Source organism: Aquila chrysaetos, chromosome 11 (assembly GCF_900496995.4).
Source record: "Aquila chrysaetos chrysaetos chromosome 11, bAquChr1.4, whole genome shotgun sequence".
Lineage (NCBI taxonomy): Eukaryota > Metazoa > Chordata > Aves > Accipitriformes > Accipitridae > Aquila > Aquila chrysaetos.
In genome coordinates, this window is record NC_044014.1 from 17570507 (window position 1) to 17591396 (window position 20890).

Sequence of the window (20890 nt, forward strand, 5' to 3'; positions counted from 1 at the left end):
TAGTTCTAAACTGGTGATCATATTTTTATAGCCTTAATACAGGCTTATCAGAAGTTACAGCTGTTATTTGTCTAGAATATAGAATCATAGAACAGCCCAGGTTGGAAGGGACCTTGAAAGATCATCTGGTCCAACCTTTCATGGGAAAGGGAGCCTAGATGAGATTATCTAGCACACTGTCCAACCGCATCTTGAAAACCTCCAGTGATGGGGACTCTATGATGTTGCTGGGGGGGGGTTGTTCCAGTGAATGAAATGGTCTCACTGTATTAAGCTGTGAAATTTCTTTCAACTATTAATAATCTGCCTTATACACCAAGAAGATATTTCAAGGAATTAGATTAATTTCTTTCCCTGTAGTTAAAGTCTGACTAGCTAAGCCTAATTATTCCAGTTATTACAAAGTTTAATAAACCTGTTAAATGCAAAGAAATCTGTATTTCCCATTTCCTGAATTGAAAGGTATTAGATGAAAAAAAGATTTATTTCATGAGTTGGAAGGTTTCTAGGTTTGTTATTTCTGGAGTGAGGCTTGAGGAAAGCACAGAGGACTTGAAATTAAGACATGCAAAAATTGAATTTAAAATAGAGGCAGTTGTTGGTAATACAATTATGTTTACACAGTAGGAATAGCTTATTAAGGAGATGTCATAATGACCGCTTCCAGCAAGTGTGGAGTAATTGGCTTGAGTAGCCACTTGATGTCATCCTGGTGCTACAAAATTTGTCTAAAAACCTTTGATTCAAGGAGAATGATTGTTTCAGTGAACTTGGCTCATCTATATTCCTAAAGTTTTTTTCAGTTCTCTGCAAACCTTTGCTTCCCCCCCCCGCCACGGTCATGCAGAATCTGTTTAAAAGCTTTCTGATGGAATGCTCAGTCTCTTCTTTTTTCTTTGACTTGAAATAGCTGCAAATTTTTCAAGAAAATGTGACTCTCACTTATCCCTCATGTAACTAGGTTGATATCAATAGTTATGTTAATTCGGCCCAAGTAATCTATCAATGCTATATGAAAAATGCGTAGGAAATCTTTCAAGAGTTTGAGTGATGGTTTTACTTCCAAGATCATTCAGCTGTGTTATGCCACCCCTGTCCCTTTTTCTGACCAACAATAGAACTTTACATAGACAGTTAAATTGTCCAAGAAAAGTTGTTCTTTAATGTTTTCTCCTTGGCATCCAACTTGATATAAAGGAGTAAAAGATCTTATTTGATCATTGTGCATTTCTTTGTTAGGGAGGGGAGAGGGCAGAAAGGATGTCTGTCTCTTAGATAAACTTAATAGGATTCAGAACAAAATTTTATATGGGCTTTGTGGGAATTAATTTTCTCTGACACTTTTGCCAGAGTAAAATGTCCCTGATCTCTTGAAGTATCTTTCTCCTACCACTCTTCCTCCTTCTACCTAGGCAGATTCCCTAGATCAAGTAATTTTATACTGGGTTTTTTTTATTTCCTATGACTTGTTCTTTTCTCTTAACTCATTCTGTTCTTTATATTGGTTCTCGGTTCAGTTGCAAAATACTTGCTTTGCGAGACTGCCACTTTGTTTTCATGACTACGTTATATTTACAAGAGATTACAAATTTGTGTTGTCATTTGAAACTTTCACAAATTCTATCTCATTGTGTAATCTAGAAGATCATTTACAGTCTATAAACTGATACAAGAGCATCTTGGTTTTTAAGTTCAAGGAATGAACAAGTGCGTGCACAGGCTTACTGGTAATCTGAGAAAGCCTATGTAAGAAACTGGTACTTGTATTTCTGTACATGTTTGTGATCCCAGTGCCTTCTCTGACAGTTGCCTAAGAAAGATAAAGCTGAGACTGAAGGAGTCCAGATAGGTGTTAAGAAAGTGATTAAAGGTATGGTAGTACTTCTATAGGAACAAAGAGAGACTGAAAATAACCAGGATAATTCAGTGTGAATAAGGTGAATAACAGAGATTTGATTGAGATGAGAAGATTAGTAAGAAATGACTACTGTATTCTTTTTAGCTCTGTCTCAAAGTATGAAGTAGGGAAATAAAGTGAAATTAAAGGACAAAGGCACTTTTTTCCTAGAGTATAATCATTCATTGGCATTCGCTGTTTCAGGAGGTCATTAAGACAAGTCAGGAGCTGATTGTAGCTGCCTTTTAAGGGTTCATTAACAGAAATTAGTAGAAATTTTTTCCTTTGAGTACTTTGCAGAACACTACTGAATAAATTGGATACAGGTTCAAAAACAAGGACCTAGAGCACAATGGCATATAAAAAATAGGAGTTATATGAATTAAAGAGAATACCTCTACTTGAACTCCCACAATTATGGCCACAACAACTGTTTTGGTTGCCGGAGTGGGGATGAATATGGTTCTTTTCATCCAAGTTTATAGAAAAAACTTCATTTGTTCTTCTCATTGACAACAATTTGGGCAAGATTCATCTGTTCAAACTTGAACACTTCCAGTGTAAATATTTGCAAATGTTAACTCTTTTGAAGATTTCAGTGAATGGAAATAGATACTTTTAGGGCATAATTTGTATTATCTTGCATAGATCTCTAAAATAGGTCAGATGAACTGTGTTCTAGAAATGAATGTTTTTTCCCCTGCTGCATATTACTACTTATTGAACAAATCTAGACAATAAACTTATATGCAGGTAGCTACAATGTAAGCATCTAAAGTTAGGTGAGATGAATCTCATATTGATCATTGCTCACAGTTGCTCACACTTGTCTTTTATAGTTGCAGTCTTGCAAAATGTTAAGAGAGATTATCTACAGCCTCTTCTGCTTCTACTTGGTGCCTCCATTCCATAAATTCTTCTATATTCACTCCTGCAAAAGTGCTATTACAAAATCATATAGCTTTTATTATACTTGGTGATGGGTTTCATCAGATGTTTATGGAATCAGTCCTCTGTTTATATTAAAAGTTTTAAAATGGGACTGTTTGGGGTCTGCTAAAACCATTGTGCACAAGAGTTGGCTTTTTTGTGTTTTTCAAAATTCAGACAATAATATGCTTAACTGACATAAAGTCTTAGTGAATTTCCAGTTGTTGCTAATCCACGTGGAGTTCTCATCTATCTAATGATAGTCTGCATACTGTAACTGCATTTTGTAAAATATACCTCTGTTCCTGCAGATCGGGTGTCTTAAGATTGAATCTCATTTTTGCAGTAGCTCTTTTCTGTCATCCTAGCCATCAGGAGAAACTCAGAAAGGTGTAGATGCAATTTGATATGATGTATTTCACCTGAATGTAAGTGCAGATGAGAACCTGGCTTCTAATGGAGGCAGATGGCCAGCCACCAAAAGCATTTTTAGTATCACTTTGATCATATTAGTTCAGACATGCATGGTTACTTCTCTGTCTACTTTAGGTTTTGCGTGTGTCTGATTGCCTTATAATCTTGAATGATTCATCTTCACTATGCTTCCATGAAACAGGAACGCTGCATTTCCTAAGTGGGGGCAACCTGTAGTTGTTCCATAGCGCCTTATATATGCTAGAAGGAGAGTGTTTACTTAGGGCACTATTCCATTCTTCTGATTGATGTCCTACAGAAAACCTCTGGGATTCAGGGAGGCTTAAGTGACTTGTCCAAGACAGCACAGAAAACAGAAGTCTTGCTGTATCAACACCTTAAATAGTGTGAGAGCTAAATGTTCCTAGCTGTGTGTAGATGGTTATTAATCTGTTACTGCAAGATTTTGTCATTACTGATGAATCTTAACCTTTTCTATACTTCAGTAGTTTAGAATATTTTTCATCTATTGAGCAAAAACAGTTTAAAAATTTGGCATATGTAAACTTAGATAATTTAAGCATTTAGATGACTTTAAATAGTTAAAATTTATATGTCCTGGATTAATAGAAATCTGAAATGAGATAAGATTTTCCTAGTTCATACAAAGGAGAATGAAAGCAGAGAAATGACAAATTGATGTATGAGAAGCAATATATAAGATGTGGCTGATAAATTATCTTCTGATATGTTAATGAATTTCAGATAGAGAAGTTGGCAATATGATGATTTATTGAGATTTTAATAAAGTAAATTAAAAATTGAAAGGTGATCTGGGTGAAAGAATCCCCAGGAATCTTTTGAAAAAATAATTAGGAGTTTGAACATTTAAAGAGGCTTTTTATAGACATAGACCCTGATATTCACATATACACACACATTTGCATTTTAAATAGATGCATCTGAAAAATCTACTGAGCCTACAGTCAGTACCAGTTCTCCTTATACTTACATAGAAATTACAAATTTTAAAATACTTATTTAGAAATATGTACTGCAGTCTTGTATGCGGTAAAAAAATCCATATTTAGTGCTAGACTCTTTTCAGCCACGCAGAAAATCCTGCATGCCTGTTTGACACTGATGAGTAAAGATAATACAGAGACACACGCAAAAATACTTGAACAAATTGGATATTTGTGATTAAAACTTAGCTTTAGTAAAAAGGAAACAGGTAGGACTTCTTCAAGGAAAACTAATTGTGAAGTGCTATTTTTTCTGTTTTGCTTTCTGACAAGAAACATAAGCAACTACCTGTAGAAAAAATAAGAAACTATTGCTGTGGCAGGAAAAAAAGTAATTGTAGCTGTCAGCTCAGACTACTAGTCATTCTACTTAACTGGGTGAAACTTGCACAGCTAAGATATATCTTTAAAATCTAAGAACAGCCACCATGGCTTTAGTTTGTCTGAAATATGTTCTTATTGGCTCAGCATCTGATTCAACATATTTCATTGTTAATGTTCATATCGTCATTTTCTATCATTAGAAGCATATTCTGTAATATAAGTTTGAGACATAATTCTTATAATACAAAATATTTCTAAAACCATCAGTATTCTATTTACACTACAGTGAGTATTCAAACAATATGGATTAATCTTGAGGAAAAAATCATCTGATATATCTAAAAATAACAATATAATGGATTAGATTCAATGCACTCAAATAATATATTTACATAAAATACATGAGCAACACTACCCCATTTAATCTATCTAATGTTCTCCTTATATGATACATCAATTTTTTTCTTTACTCTTTACCTCATTATTTCTTTTTTAAAATAAAGATCTATTTAGCATTTGTTGATCCCCACCCCAGCATCTAAGTAAATCTGCATATTAACACAACAAATTTTAACTTTTTCCACAAGAAATATGGGCACTGTTTTATATGCCCCATGTCTGACAGGAATGCTTTTAATGTTGACTTCTGCTGTGGGGTTTGAAATTTGTCTCAGTACAGAAGCTCTGTTGAATGACTGCTTTTGCAGTAAATGAATGTATGTCTTTTCCTCTCTCCCTTCTCTAGATGTTCCCAGTAGTTTGATTCTACCACCCCCACCTCTTATTGAAAGACATGGATCCATTGCATTTAAGAAATTCAGAAGAGAATTTATTTTCTGTTCCATTTTTCTTTGTCAAGGTTTATCAGTAGATCAGACTGATAAAACAGCACTGATATGCCACTTCAGAGAACAGGCTACCTGCCCCTGGGGACGTTTTGCCCATAGCAGAGGTATAGGCACAGTACGGCTGTGTTCTGTCTGCACAGTTCAGGGAGCTGCTTAGGGAATAACACAGTCTTTGTGACTATGTATTGATTGGTGCAGAATTACGTACGTAAAGGATGCTAACAACGGTTCACATCAATAGAGGTATTGTCTGCAAAGGGAGTGTAGCTTTCTTATTTTTACTCAAAATTCTATAGCATCAGGTAAAGAAATTGTTCCAACAGCACTTGCCTTTCTGTTTTGCAAAATTTTCCTGGTTAAACATGCATCCAATTTAACTATTGCTGAAGGAAGTCACAGTAAATTAACAGCTGGCCGGTAAGCCTGGAGCTTTGAAGAGAAAACTGCTCCTTCCTTTTTACAAAAAGCTTTGAAACAATTTAGTTTCTCTTTAGTTATTTGGTCACAGTGATTGAGGTATGGATAAATTGAAATAGATGTGAATTGGATGGAGGAGAGATTACGATCTACCAGCATACACTGCTGGCTTCCAAAGACTAGAAGGAAATTTCACATTGTAATTTTTTACAAAGTGCCAGAGTACAAGTATTTGGTTGAGGATAAACTAAAAGATTATTGTGAAATTGTTGCTTCCCAGAACTTTAAAAAAATTTGATCTTTCATTTGGTAATAGGTTTATAAATGCAAACTCGATGTCATTCCCATCTGTAACAGACTTGCTAACTTCTAGGTGGTATTCATCAAGAAAATACAACCATATTGACTATCAAATCAGACATTTATTAAACTATGTAATTTATACTTCATTCTTGTAGGCAGAATGCCTGACAGTATTGCAGCATGAATATAGCTCTAATCTGATTTAACTCCTTTCTTGCATAAACATAAAAGAAAGCTTCATGACCGAGTAATAGCAAAATCCACATGAAATGTGGATTATCCAAGTAATCTAAAGAATGCTGTAGGGCAGAGATTGAAAATTTGGAATTTCTGTTTAAAACATGTTGCACAAATCTTTTTAAAGAATAGGACGTCTCATTATAAGGGAAAAAAGAATGTAAAGAATATGTATTACTGGTTATTATCAACAAAAGAATATATCCCCTAGATTAAAAAACCTGGGTGTTCATAGAGTTTGATCTAAATGTTCCAAGTTCCTACCATGAGCCAAATTCAAATTAAATTAGCAGGAGACTTTGGCTTTGAATTATGCCATTTAGCATAAAATTAAATGAGGATCTGATGAGTAGAGGTTGGCCCCTGTGATTTATAACTGTTCACCTTACGACCTTTTTGTATCATCTCTCTGATACTGCAGATCCAGATAGTTCTCCAGCTAATTAGCTAGAAAGAGGAAGTGTGTGATGAATCTCTCTCCAACTTTGCCAGCTTCCATGTTTGAAGTTCAAGTGTCAAGGTAATTGTTCTTTTTTCCTCAAAAGTTTCAGCTATTGGAAATTTGGGAATATATTAGTGTAAGTGTCTTGGCTTATTATTTTTTAATTAAAGAAAATGCCTATGTTTTCTGGTTGTAGAGAAAGAAAGCATGGATATATGACACTAGAACACCCTTAAAGCTTAAAAATGGAAAGTAAAAACTGAAGAGTATAAAGAAACCTGTGATTTTTCTTTCCGTCTCCTATTTCTTTGGGACTGGCTTATTTTTCTAAGCCACCTGTGATGGCAGATGGTGGCAGCATACTTTTGAACTCTGTTATCTTCTTGCCTGTTTTTGCCTAGCATCGCACCTCACAAGGGTCTGGTTTGGTTACTATACTTAGGTGTAAAGCACGGTCTGGCTTACCAAGCGTTTGAGAGCAAGATGGCCTGAGTTATCATTAGCATAATCTATATCTAGTTGCAACTAAAGAAGACATGCAATTGTTTTCCATTCATATGACTGAAGTACGTGATAAAAAGACGAGATTAGCTAAGACAGAATCCCTACAGATTTAACTTCTCATGATTGGTTCAGGCAGGAGGTCTGAGGAAAGTGTTATTTCCCTAGGCCTTTTGCATGGTGATGAGGTACCATTCCTGCAGGTCAGCAGGTTATGCAGTCTAGGTGCTGTTATTGACCAGAGGCTGCAATTCAAGGACGTGAAGCCACTGTTAACTTCATTGCAATGAAAATGAGATCAAGCTCTGTTTGAATTCCCTGATGGTAGTCATGATGCATATCTTTGTGAAATGGCAGACAGATTAAAGAAATACATGCAGTACATTGGGCAACTTGCATAAATGATCCACTGCCTGCAGCTGGTTCACTACGTAGTTGTGTGTTATTGTTGCAAGCAGAGATTAGCAGAAGGGAGCATGACTCTTCACAATGTTTTGCTATCTGTCTCAGCTGCCTGGTAGCCCAAGGTTTAAGATTTTTCATGTCAATATTTAAAGTCCCAAGAGGATTGCATCCCAAGTGCATTTTTGAGCTTCTGATGCTCTGTATTCCATTTCAGTCTTGACGGTTAGGAGAGAGAGATTTTGGGCCTGAGGGCTTTCTGAAATGGAATAAGCTGAGAGTGTACAGTATCTTTTCCTCTGGAGTACTGGGTGTGTGGATTGTTTTCCCTCCAGAGCTCAAATGTGTCACAAATTTAGTATATTTAAAAATACGCTTTCCACCTATAACCAGAAAGCTTTGTGCAACAATACTTTTAGTTGTAATTATTTCACTGTTAGTAGTTATGATTTAAAGTAACAGACTAAGGAAGACAGACTGCAGAAATGTTCTAATCTTATTAAAGAGTCATCACTCTTTGCCTTGGACATTGCTTATGAAAAATTATTAATTTGAATTTTTCAGCTTACTTCCTAGTGTTTTTGAGAATTTTTGAGAGGCTATTATGCTTGCTTATTTTAAATCATAAAATATTAAATACTTGAGACAAGATTTTTATGCTCTTCAGTTGTAAAATGCACAAAGGGCAAGCTACTAAAGAGGCTGAGGCTCTTTTGCTAATGGTATCTTTATTACTCTATCTGTATTTCATCTGCCTGTCATGACTACAAGACGAGTAAATCTGAATTCATCCTTGCATCCAGTGAAATTCTGACACGTTTACTTATCTTGAGTAGGATATAACTGTATCTGAGGTCCTGCTGAAGACACAGGTAGTGTGAATAAAATATCAGAATACAGCACATTCAAATCAATGGTCCAGATCTGCAGTCTTAGCTCAAGTGTTGTGTCTGTTACAGGTAGGAGTTCTTTCTGGTCAAAGGCTACAGAATCAGTCTTCCATTTGCTTTGCTTATTTTGATCTTCCTATCAATAAGGTACTGTAAATGCTAAAATGTTTATTCAGACTTTTCTATTGCTCTTACTTTTGGCATTGTATTATGCTATGTATAAATTGGTTAGATATAATCTTATAAAATTTTTCAACCACTACTACACTTAAGTCAATTGTGTAAAGTATGGCAGTTGTTCTTGCCCAGCCTTTTACCACTTAAAAAAAATACTGCTGCACTGTCATTCCTCGATATTCAAAAAGATATAAATGATCACCAGTGAACAACAAAGAAATGGTCAGTGAACACAACTTTTAATCAGCAGCAATAAAAAAAATCTTTTGGTAGTTCAGATAAAATGCTTTCAGAAGTAAAACAAAACTATTTAAAATAGTTGTGTTACTGTTAGTGTTGAAAATACTGTATTTATATTTATTTTATGAACTGGTGGTTTAATCAGCACTGAAGGCATATTGGAAAGTGTTAGAATATATTCTGTCATTTGGCTCAGCTTTAGGCAATTATACATGTAAACATAATTACTATGGTACTCTTTTTTTTTAAGCATATTGGTCTCAAGTTGGTGATGACTGAATCTGCAATGTGTTTTCCTGACATTTTTTTGAATTGAATTAATCCAATATTAATTTATTTTAGATGTGCCAGAAGCATCATCCTATTACTAATAAGTTGAAACAGACAGCAGGAAATGCAGGTCCCTTCCTAGCATTGCCAGAATGCATCTCTGTGTGTATCCAGCAATCTGGGTGATATGTTGACAGAATGAGGCCAGCAATGCAAATAAAGGAATTCCCCCCCCACCTCCTTGCAGTTTATTGCTTGCCATCGACTAACTCACTGACTAGAATTTCTACAGAAAAATCAAATTAAGAGAGAAATAGCTTCTATATTAGCAGTACTATCAAGTGTTCAATTTGTGTATTAAGGGATAAGAGTATTATGTTTCAGAAACTACAGTTATTTCATTTGGCTTAGCCACTTAAGACTAAAGTAGTATTCTTTATGTATATACATTTTGGGCTAGATCCATAGCTACAAATTAGAGTAGTTTTACTGCAGTCACTGTAGCTAACTGAAGTCAGTGCCACTTTACATTAGAGGAGCACATGAATCCGAATGCTTATGTTAAATATCAAATTAGTACTTCTTTTTTAAAATGGAAGGTGATTTTTCTTTTTTCCTATCCTCCAAAAAATATCCTCAATCATTATGCCTGCTATGTGTGTTAGGATTAGCTATTTTGTCTTAATTGCTTGACACTATGTAATCTTATTATCTGACATACTAACACAGCACAGAGACAAAATTTATTTATTTTTGAAAGCCATAGTATATGTTTCAGCTTTTACTTTTCTCAGATCAGGAAAGCTCAATTTAAGATCAAAATTATATGTTCCATGAAAAAGAAAAGCCAGAATTCATTAATAAATGAAAAACACCACAGAGAAGAAATTATAGATAGAGAAGAAAATCAAAGATAGTGGGTGACTGGCAGTGAAGTTGCGTTTATGTGAAATAAATATCCTGGGCTTTAGTATTAACATGAGGTAACATAATCCTGTTCCCTTTGATCATAATACACAGATGATCAGGATAGGGAGTCATACAAGCATATATAACTGTACCCAATACTTATTTGATAAAAAGGAGTCACAGACAAAGGACCCTAACAAGATAACAAGCTTCTGTATTTTCTGGCTCATTGTATCTAGTAGCTATGGAAAGCTGGATTAGTATATTTTATTCATACTTTTCTGGGTGGCTGTTTTTGTCTAGAATAATTACCATCTGTGACAACTTGGTTTTTGGACAAAAATAACGGAGGACCCAGTAGCTAGTGAAAGAAATTAAATGGGGCTTCCAAAATTAGTTTGCTGTTACCAATGGAATACATACTGCAATTTGGCAAAAATCTGTCTTGTGGGTAATTTGAGGGGAAAAAAGGCACCTAACCACTCATTTCTACGCAAGCACCCTAAGAACTGGAAAAAAGATTTTTCTCAGATTGAAGTCTGAATGTCTGTTTGATGGAAGGGGGAAACCACTTTTCCCAAACTCACAAAAGATGTTGCAAGCTGTCATTTGGATAGCTGAAGCAGCCCTGATCTCTCTCTATATAATCTGGGGCGTACAATACTCAGTGTGATTCAGCAGGTACCCATTTTAAGTGACTATAGTTTTATTTCATATGCCATTTTTTCCACTCGTGGAAATGTAAGACTTAGCTATCACCCTACCCAATCTTTGTATTTTTAATGCAAGTGGTTAATATTGTGAACTCTGCCTATATAAAATTGAAATCAGCTGGCAAAAAATGGTATTTGTTATGAAAATACTTTTTCAAGGGAGAGGTGGGAGGGTGCAACACAAGGTATAAAAGAACTAAAAAGAAAGTGAACAGTTTTCTAATGCTGCTAAAAATGTAGTAACTTTTGAATGGTAATTTCTTATTTAAGTCACTGAAACCACAGTATTTTTAACTTCTCAGATGAATTTGAATTTTAAAATTCCAAGTTTCTTATTAAACAACATAGGGGAGGCTTCCTCCCCCGCCTAAATTAAAGGAAGTGAAAACACACAAAAAGTTTATTTTTGGAAAGTATGAAAGGTAGTTTACTTGAACCCTGTTCTGCTGTGCTTACTGTACATAAACTAGGCCCTAAGTATATGACCCATTAGCCATTTTCTTCCCAGAGAATCTGTTAATCTGTTTTATTCATTTTGTTGTATGTACACTTGACAAAAGACTTCAATCACGTAAACATGGGTTGTCTGGCAAACACATAATGGATGAAGCTTACTTTGAATCTGAGAATACAATACCCATTGTCTGCAAGGTGAAAATATTAAGAGCAGTATATAGTGCTAGCTCACAGAAGATGCCTAGTGCATGGCCTAAACAGACTTCAGTTTATTAATACAACAAATAAGAAGTCACAGATAGCTCATACTGGAACGGTTGCCCCTGGTTCAATATGCTTTCAACACAATCACTTTAGTGCACAGCTGTAGATTCTGCTTGGTTTTGGTTTAGACTGAGTGTATTTTGCAAGCTGTCTATGATGCGTGAGTGCGTGTGTAACTATAGCGTATGTTGTTATGAGCCTTTAATCTTCACTCAAGGCAGCAATGCACCCCCTGCAGTTTACAGTGTTCCATCTGTGTTACTTGTCTTGAGTTGGATTTGTGTCTTGGCAGAGTATAGAAAAGGTATCTTCAATCTTCTCATGACAGTTGCGCGGCATTTTTCTAGGCTGACAGTCCTTGTCAAATCAACAACAAAACTGCTGCATCTAGTGCTGGTAATTTTCCATAAGGAATTTAAAAATGCCCAACACTTAGTGTACAGATTTGTTACTTCCCATCCAGTGCTTAGTAGCACTGCAGCATTTCACCCAAGGATAGACATAATATATTCAGACTGTCCTACAGTATTGTAGTATTCTCTAAGATGAAATACAGTGTTTTGAAAATGTATATTCATGTATGTCCCTAATAGCCTAATGATCACAAAATTAATTCAGGCATGTAGAATACTTAGATAAATCCCTGGAGTAGCATGTTACTTAGTCCTGTGCATCATCTTATCAGGCCAGTCATAATTTTCATTTGTAACTGTGCCATATTATGTCAACAAATATTTAGCAGAAAAGAGCCTTCAGCTCAGGTTTTATTGCATTATAGTTGTCCTTGCCTTATTTTTTCCTATTGCAATTTTGGCTGATACATTCCTAATAGAAAGTTTATGATGGAGCAAAGTACTCACATCAAAAGAGTTAAAAAAAAAAAAAAATCTTAGCCAGTCTGAGTGGCAAAGGGAATGGATTCTTAATTACCTGTGCTTTCCTTGTATTACTGCCATCTGATTTAGATCTGTAAGTCAGTGCTTCAGAGTAACAATGTATGAGTTTAGACTAACATCCTTCAGAACAGGAAAAACTATAACATAGTTGTATTATCTAACGAAGAGAGAGAAAATGCAAAGAAATTGTTAAACTATTATCAGTTCCTACATAAAAATGTTATTCACTGAGAACTGTAATAAACAGAAGTAATAGTCTTAATTCTGGTATGATAACTCTCTACTTTTATTGCAGTGTGACTCAAACCACCTTTTTATCTCAAAGGAAACAATACAAAACCAGAGAAATGTCCTTTGAGAGAAGAACTGTACCACTGGTAAAGAGTTTATATTAAGATGTTTTTCTTTAAAGGCTGAGAGGTTTTTGTAATGGAACTAAAAGGACATACAACGTAAAAGTGTAAGACCATTTTGCATCAGAAAGTAGACTTCATAGTGCTTGTTACATGGGCTAATACATGAGATACTGTAAATTTTACATCACATCTATTTTACCAGGGAAGTATGATTTATGTCAGTCTGGTTTTAATCTGTTATATTTTCCCTAAGTAGCAGATTCAACTTCAAGTACTAATTTAGACTTTGCAGTTCTGTTAGTATCTTGGCTTCCAATAATTTTTGAGGAATTGTGGTAAGCTTATGTCACTGTTAATTATCCTTAAAGACATGACAATTCCTTTATATTCCTTTACAATCACAGAATGATACTGCAGAGTCTTTTTATCCACTGTTGGTTCTAACTTTTAAATTTGTTTTATAAAATAGCAAAACAACTTAGTCACATTGAAACTTGAAATAATCAAAATGGAAATTACTTGGCCAGTAACTAAATATTGGCCATTAACTGCTAGTAATGATTAATGTGCTAGGCAAATTATTACCAATTTTAATTCTAATGTATCCGTTCATTTCTATGATAAAATTCAAGCTTTTGAAGGAAATGAGGGATCAAATAGGGATCAAATCCACAAGCATAGAAAATAATGATCTACAGGTGTATAATCTTTTAATTAAATAATTTAAATGTTCCTGTCTCTGCAAGGAAATTGCAAGGAAATGTTATTGTGGGCATTGTCATTGTGCAACTCTTACTATGAATCAAGGTATTGGGGGTGGGGGTGTGTCTTTTTTTTTTTTTTTTTTTTTAAACTGTGCTCCTATAAAGCAAAGTAATAACCTGTATTTTTGGTTTTGACCACACAGATTAAACAAGAAATTATAGGGATTATGACAGTATTAAAATTTTTGTCCAACTCATGAAAGCATCTGAATTGATAAAGGCAATAAGCAGTCAAACTTGCTGGAAGCAACCCAGTTTTTAAATTTCTTTTTGATGTGCTCTTGAAATGTGCATGAAGACTGAAAACTCTGTATGCAGATGCGCTTCCCTGCAGTAGTCAATCTAATCTTTCTTCAATGCATTTTATAGTATTACCTATTGGCTTTGTATCAAAAGGATGCTGAAGGACTTGACGTGTAGCAGCATACAATGATGTGCACCAAGTGTATGCCCTCTGTAAAGTTCTCCACAATATTGCCTATGGATATTAAAAAAATGTCTCTGCTTTAACAGGTATTCTTTAAGAGGAACTGTTGCTCTATCACGGCTGAGTTGTGAAAGAAAAGACCAGAAGTCACCCCAAGGCCTTTGAGGAGCTAGATACAGAGGATACAATGCAAAAACCCAACCCTCTTCTAGTAAAATAATGGGGGTGAGTGCAATAGAGCAACCTCTTTGTTTTCTTCCTATTAGTTAACTACTAGGAGCTTTTTGGGGCAAAACCCTAGCTCTTAAGTTTCCCAATGCTTTTTCTTTATGTACTAGAGGTAACATATATAGCCTGTATATAAAAAAACCCCAAACCTAATATTAGACTCATCTAAGTATTGAGTGTGCTGCTTATTGAGGCAAAGGCTAAACTGATCCAGTTACAGCTGCAGTTGCTTGATACTGCTAATTCCCAGTGATATTAGATCAAAGCAACTATAACTATGGCATTTTAACTAAAAAAGGAAAGCAACAGTATTTAAAGTGAAAGCTTAATGTTTGTGGAATGCAAAACAACATCAAAGAGCTGCTCAAAGCATCATAAATTCTGCAGTAGTCTTACACATGTGACTGTACCGCCTGTTTCAGATGCTCCCAGCAACCTTTGAAAAAAAACCTGCATGATCTCTTTAAACAACCTTCCCACATGAAATTTTTTTTCTGCAAACACCTCTTGAGTATCAGATAATGACATAAAAGTCCTTTGACCAATTTGGAGTAGAATAGTTTATGGTTTGCTATCAATTGCGGAAATTCATAAAAGATATTTGTAATTTCTTAAATTGAGAACTGTCTTGTTAATACATCTTCAAACTGATTCTCAGCCTCCAGTTCTTTCCAAAATTTGAGTAGTTTTGAATTCAAAGTGCCCAAAAATAAGTACTTTTTATTTCAGTGTTACGTGGATCTTCTACTGACCCCCCTCCTGAGGATGATGGAAGGAGTGTTATCTTTTGAATGGAGAAGGTTAGGGCTGCATAAGATACTATTTTTCAGACCACAAAATGAGAAACTGATTGAAACGGTTTGTAATGTTAAAATATAGTCTACTGTATTTATTGAATTCTGTTATGCAGAGGTTAAGTTGCATCGTTGTAGACCATTTACCAAAACAAAACTTCAGATGAGAATCTTGACTTATGTAACACCAAACCAAAACAACCCCTCACCCAAATTATACTATGCATAATATATTTCTTCTGGTATTAGTAAACTCTAAAATGATACATTGAATTAATTTTATCAACTCTGTTCTTCCCAAAAATGCTGAGCAGGAATGAAGAGTGCTAACAAATCAAGTAGATATATGCATCACTAATCCATACAGATCAGCTCTCCTTGAAATGTAAATTCCAGAAAAGGACCTGCATTTTCAAAGATGCATACAGCTTCTGCCAACGGGTGTTCCCACATTCAACTCCTTTAAAGATTAGCTGTAAACTTCAGAGAAGAAAGAGAAAGACTTGATGCCTGCAAGCATATAGAAAGACATTAGATTTTTTTATTTCATTTTTTTTCTTGGAAGCCTGTGAAATTGAATGTGACAAATAGACATGTGAAAAATAGACATGTGAACTCTTAAATTACTGGCGACTACCTGAAACCTTTGTTGAAGTATACATTGCTTTCAAATTAGTTTCTTGCCAAAAAAAAAAAAAAAAAAGAAAAAAGAAAAAAAAAGAAAAGAAAACAATCTTATTGAATACTATTAAACAGAATCATCATTGAAAAGAAGCAAAAGAAGAAGAATATGGAAAGTTTTGGAATGTATAAGAAACAGAAAGCAATGCTGAAAGAAAAACTACAATCTATGGTAAGCTGCTGATAAGTTGCTACCTTCAATACTGTATTTCTGAAATTAGTGGACTGGAATGAGTTTCGTTCATCACTGAGATTGCATTGGTCAGAAAGAACAGGCTATGTTAAATACTATAGGGAATCTGGATTTGGGACTGCTGTTATCAGATAAAAATGTAGTGCCCACAAAATACAAAGTGTTGGTCCAATATGAAATCACCCTGCTGATTCAGAGATCAGAATTTTTCTGGGTTAACTTTTTACTTGACAAATGACAAAGAACGTATTGTTAGGCTACACAACTGTAATTATTACAGTTTGCCTATCCAATGTCCTTGTAAAGATGGTGCGTAGACCAGCATAAACATCCTATTCTTTGGCTAATTTGAAAGAAATGCATTTGTATTTCCATACCTGATACAGATCAACCTTGTACTTCTGAGTAGTGGCCAGATCTAATCAATATTAATGATTAAGAAGACACAATCTCAGAAAATGTGGGAGAAGTAAATAACGATTTGGGCCATCTGTAGAAATCAGAGCTGTAGTAAATAATCATACTTCAGAAAGATAACTTCAGAGGTTATTTATATGCTAATGACAAATAAATATACTTTTCTCTCGTACATATACATACAAGTAGCAGAAGAGATAAAGAGTAAGATTTATTATATTATTTTTAACATTCTACATTTATTGAGGGGAGTATTTGATGAAGGCTATTTCCACCTAATCTGGCTGGGTCTGATTCTGTCCAGCTTCAGTGTTAATACTGCTACCTGTCTAACATCTAAGCAGCCCCCTCATAAAGTATTAGAAGCCTAAAAATTAGTGCTGCAATACATACCTTTTAGCCTGTGAAGTGGAAGACTGAATCCCATGTTAGGAACATAATACTCCTCTAGGCTGCACAGTAGCTTAGACAGGACACAGATTCAGGATTCTCACCAAGGTTAGGTGGAGCTTGACACTGCGATGCTCAGAGTGGGCCCACACAACCATAGCTCACCAGTGTCCCGAGAAGCTTGAAGAGGAATGCACCTAATGAATGCTTCTACTAGGGCATGCACCAGAGTTTCTGGATTGCAAGGTACAATTTCAAACGAGCACATCTGCAGCTGTAGTTGTATCTGGCACCACATTTAACATTTCAAGTTGACTTTCTTCTTTGGTATTGATATATCATAAAATGTTTACATGAAAAAGGAGAACAGACCAGCACAATAGTGTGAAACAAAATAAATATTAAAAATAAAACAATTCCTAATGCAGGGGTAGAGGTGGGTGTGGTTTTTATATATAATCTGAGTATGTCATACTTAGCATATTGAACACTGTGTCTGAGATATACAGTATAACAAAATGTTATTTTAACTTTGAGAACATCCCATGATGTGCATTAGAAATGACAAAATAAAAATTTCATGCTTTGGAGGGCAAGCAAATAATTTTTTTTTTTTTTTTTGGACAAGAATCCATGTGCTATGCCAATGGAGATATGTAAACTAAAGCCAGGAGAGTAGTAGAATAACTAGTCACAGAATACAGACATGATTAATATGGTAGTACTAATGAAGAGCTTTTCCATTCAAGAGGAAAGTGACATAATTTATATAATCAAATAGTTGTACAGTTGCCGATATTAATAATTTTTTTGCATTAATTTTTTTTAAGTGCGTAGAATAACAGTGTAAATTGAGGTTGCCTGCGATATTTTAATGTCTTTACATTCAGAACTCTCACTTAAAGCTTCTTCAAACAGTTCATATTCTTAGTTTGTTTGGAAATAATTTTTTTTTTTTTTTTTTTTTTTGCAAACCCAGGATACTAAGAGTGTGGTTTAATACTAATGATATACAGACAGGGATCTTCTAGTTCACCTATTCAAAATCATAGATGAAATAGATTCCTTTTATTATTAATTGATTAAGCACTTCAGCATATTAACAGAGGATGAATTATTTATTGGAGCCACTATGTATGCCCCTGTTTAACATACAATTTAACTTATTGTATGAAAAATTCTAGAAATCAACACCACTATCATTGTGTGTGATATAAAAAATACTAACAACAAAAAATACAGAACAGTTAGAATAATACCATTTCAAATATTTACATTTTTTACACTGTTAGAAGCAGTCATTTTTTCCAAAACAGCACAAATCTTGTAACAGGTAAGTATCTGAAATAAGTCCGCTGAAGTTAATGTATTTGCATGGTGAGAGAAAGATCAGGATATGACTCACAGTAATCATACAAATACGTGAAACTTATCTTTCCCAACGTAAAGGGTACCATTTCAGTGAGTTAACACATGTGTTATTCCAATGAAGCATATAACCAGTTCTCATAGTACCAATCTCTACAGTTTAGAAAGATATGTTTGAAAGACTTTGTTTCAGGCCCTTTTTAAGAAACATTGATTCCAAATGCATTAATGCCAGTCAAAGGAATGATTAACCATTCTGTAAAATTTTGCATTGTGCTCTCTGAAGTAAGAATACAGTTGCTCTAAAACAGTGTTGTTCACAAGGGGATGGGGGCGGCCTTTGGATTCATGTAAACATCTCTCCCTTCCATCACTTCTAATGCAGTAGAATCCCTTGGTTTGATTAAAATAAAAATTAGAAGACATAATCCGGGAAGGAAGATTTAGAAATCTTTCAACTTTTTGTAATTCAGGAAGAGGGTCCTTGATTAAAGTATTGCCATCCACTATGTGAATCTGATCCAAACTGAAATGCTTAAGCCACTTTTCCATATGAACATCATATAGACTTCTCTGAATAGCTTTGTATTTGGTATTAAGTGCTCCATTCTTAATAACAATATCTTCAAAAAGCTGAACAGGCTTGTGGCTTTCTACTCTGTTGTAATATACTTGGGTATAGTCAGATATAACTCTCTCAGTGGGATCTCTTAGAATGAGCAGCAGTTTAATAGAGCTATTCATGTCATGAATTCTTCCTGGAGCCTGTGGTGATGTAAAATAGCCTGGTGTTTTCTCAATTGTAATTTGATTTCCATAAGAAAATGGCATCAGACTTCTATACCAGTCTATTCCTTTCACATAATTTTCATCCCAGTCAAAGAAATGGACTTCTGTAGCTGCAACCACAATATTAGGATGAATATCCAACATTTCCAGCAAAGCCCTTGTCCCTCCTTTACGAACTCCTATGATGATTGTCTGAGGTATTTGTCGGCTTGTGCCAGGAGGTCTCACCTGTGCTGAATAGTGTTCACTTTTATTGCTGAATAATCCTACTTGTGACTTCAGTGTTTCCAACAGTGCCCCATGTTCAGCAGGAGCACCCTGAGCATGAGTCAGCAGAAGATAAGCTGACACTAGTAGGAAGGCCATGTGGAGAGGAATAATTAGTTCAAGATAATGTTATGCTTGACTAATGAAAGAATAGGGAAGTCCCCTCTCCAGTTGGTTGGCAGAACCCGTGGCAAACACACAGCAAGTTTCTGAAGCATCTACAAAATAAAATAAGACAAGTCAGTATTTCTAAACCCATCACCAATTGGAAATTCAACTCACAATTCAATTCACAAGTCTAATCTGTGATCACGACAGAAAATTTATACTGAAGTTATTCACTTTCCCTGACTTTATTTCAGAAGAACAAAAAACCCCAGTGTTTCTTTTCCTTAGCCATAGGTGACCAATGATGGATACTAACCCTTCAACAGCTTTTATCTCCTCTAAGCAGAACATTAGAATTATTTACCTGATTTTAAATTCGTGGCCATTATTTGCTTGCTTTGATTTCCCTAGTTCTCTTCTATATATACCATATACTTCTCTTGCCATATATACCACACCCAATGTTAATAGCAATACCAAAGCATTTTGGAATGTCAATACCTTTCCCCAAATTCCCTGCTAGAACAGTATACCCTCATCTAAATAATAGCACTTGATGGTGGTGCATCCATTTGGTTTCCAGTGAGCTATGGATCATACAAAAAAGGTTCTGTTTACTTAGACACAGAAAACAAAGCACAGATTACAGGCAAAATTTTGGAATTTGAGCCCTTAGTGCAGAAAACTAACAGTGTGGTAAAACAAGAGTGAAGTGTCTGACTTGGATCGGGGGAGGGGGGAGAGACAGGCTGGATTCTTTGCAACTATCCAGGTATTGTGACATGTAGTCACTTAAGTGTTGGGAAAATCTTACCAAAATCAAATCTTCAGATAATATTCTGCAGTTCTTCCAAAGCTCTGTATAAGAGATACCTAGATGCTTTCTGGGCACCTAAAAACTTTGCAGGGAAGCAAGTCTGGTTGGAGCTGGATACCTTCATTTTCTCAATCCACATAGCATATGATCATTTTAAGGAAGGGGTGAATGTTAAATCTCTTAAAAATATGAAAAAAGCTTTACGCTTGCATGTATGTGGACATGCACGTGTAAGTGAAAGAAAATGTCACTGTAGCTGTGTTACTAACATTTGAAATCTCTTGGGTAACTCTTGTACATGTTATTTGAAACAGATCGCTAATAGATCTGCCATCATAATAGCAGTGATAAAAAATTCAGATCAATGCAACACCAGTACTGGCACCACTATGCTTGGATTGCCTGTTTCTATGTCTGAAAATCTTACAGGACAAATCCTCATGGAGAGGATTCTTGGACTTCATCCCACTTCTGAGCAATTTTAACAATTTAAGATATGTAGGATAGATCTATATCCTTAACTTGTTTTGCTTTCAGTATACACTGTGGAAACAAGCTATTTCATACAGTGAAGCAGCAGTCATTTTAAAAACAATAACTATTTTTGGAATCTATTTGAGTCATGGCTCATATTTTAAAAAGTAGTCTCAGAAATAGTACTACTTCAGCTCCTTCGCAGTTCCACTGTCACTTAGTCTCTTTCTTTTTCTGAATATATTGGTCATGGTACTTCGCC

The 20890-nt window shown here is 35.0% G+C and overlaps 1 protein-coding gene across 2 annotated transcripts in view; it reads right to left on the reverse strand.

The window, feature by feature from the left end:
- Positions 1-17904: 17904 nt before the first annotated feature.
- Positions 17905-20890, reverse strand: part of LOC115348565 (heparan sulfate glucosamine 3-O-sulfotransferase 1-like) — a 58281-nt gene continuing 55295 nt past the window's right edge. For both annotated transcript variants that reach the window (XM_030031455.2, XM_030031456.2), the window contains one exon: positions 17905-19447. In XM_030031455.2, the coding sequence (XP_029887315.1) occupies positions 18399-19328 (930 nt within the window). In that variant the 5' untranslated portion in view covers positions 19329-19447 and the 3' untranslated portion in view covers positions 17905-18398. The remainder of the gene's footprint in view (positions 19448-20890) is intronic.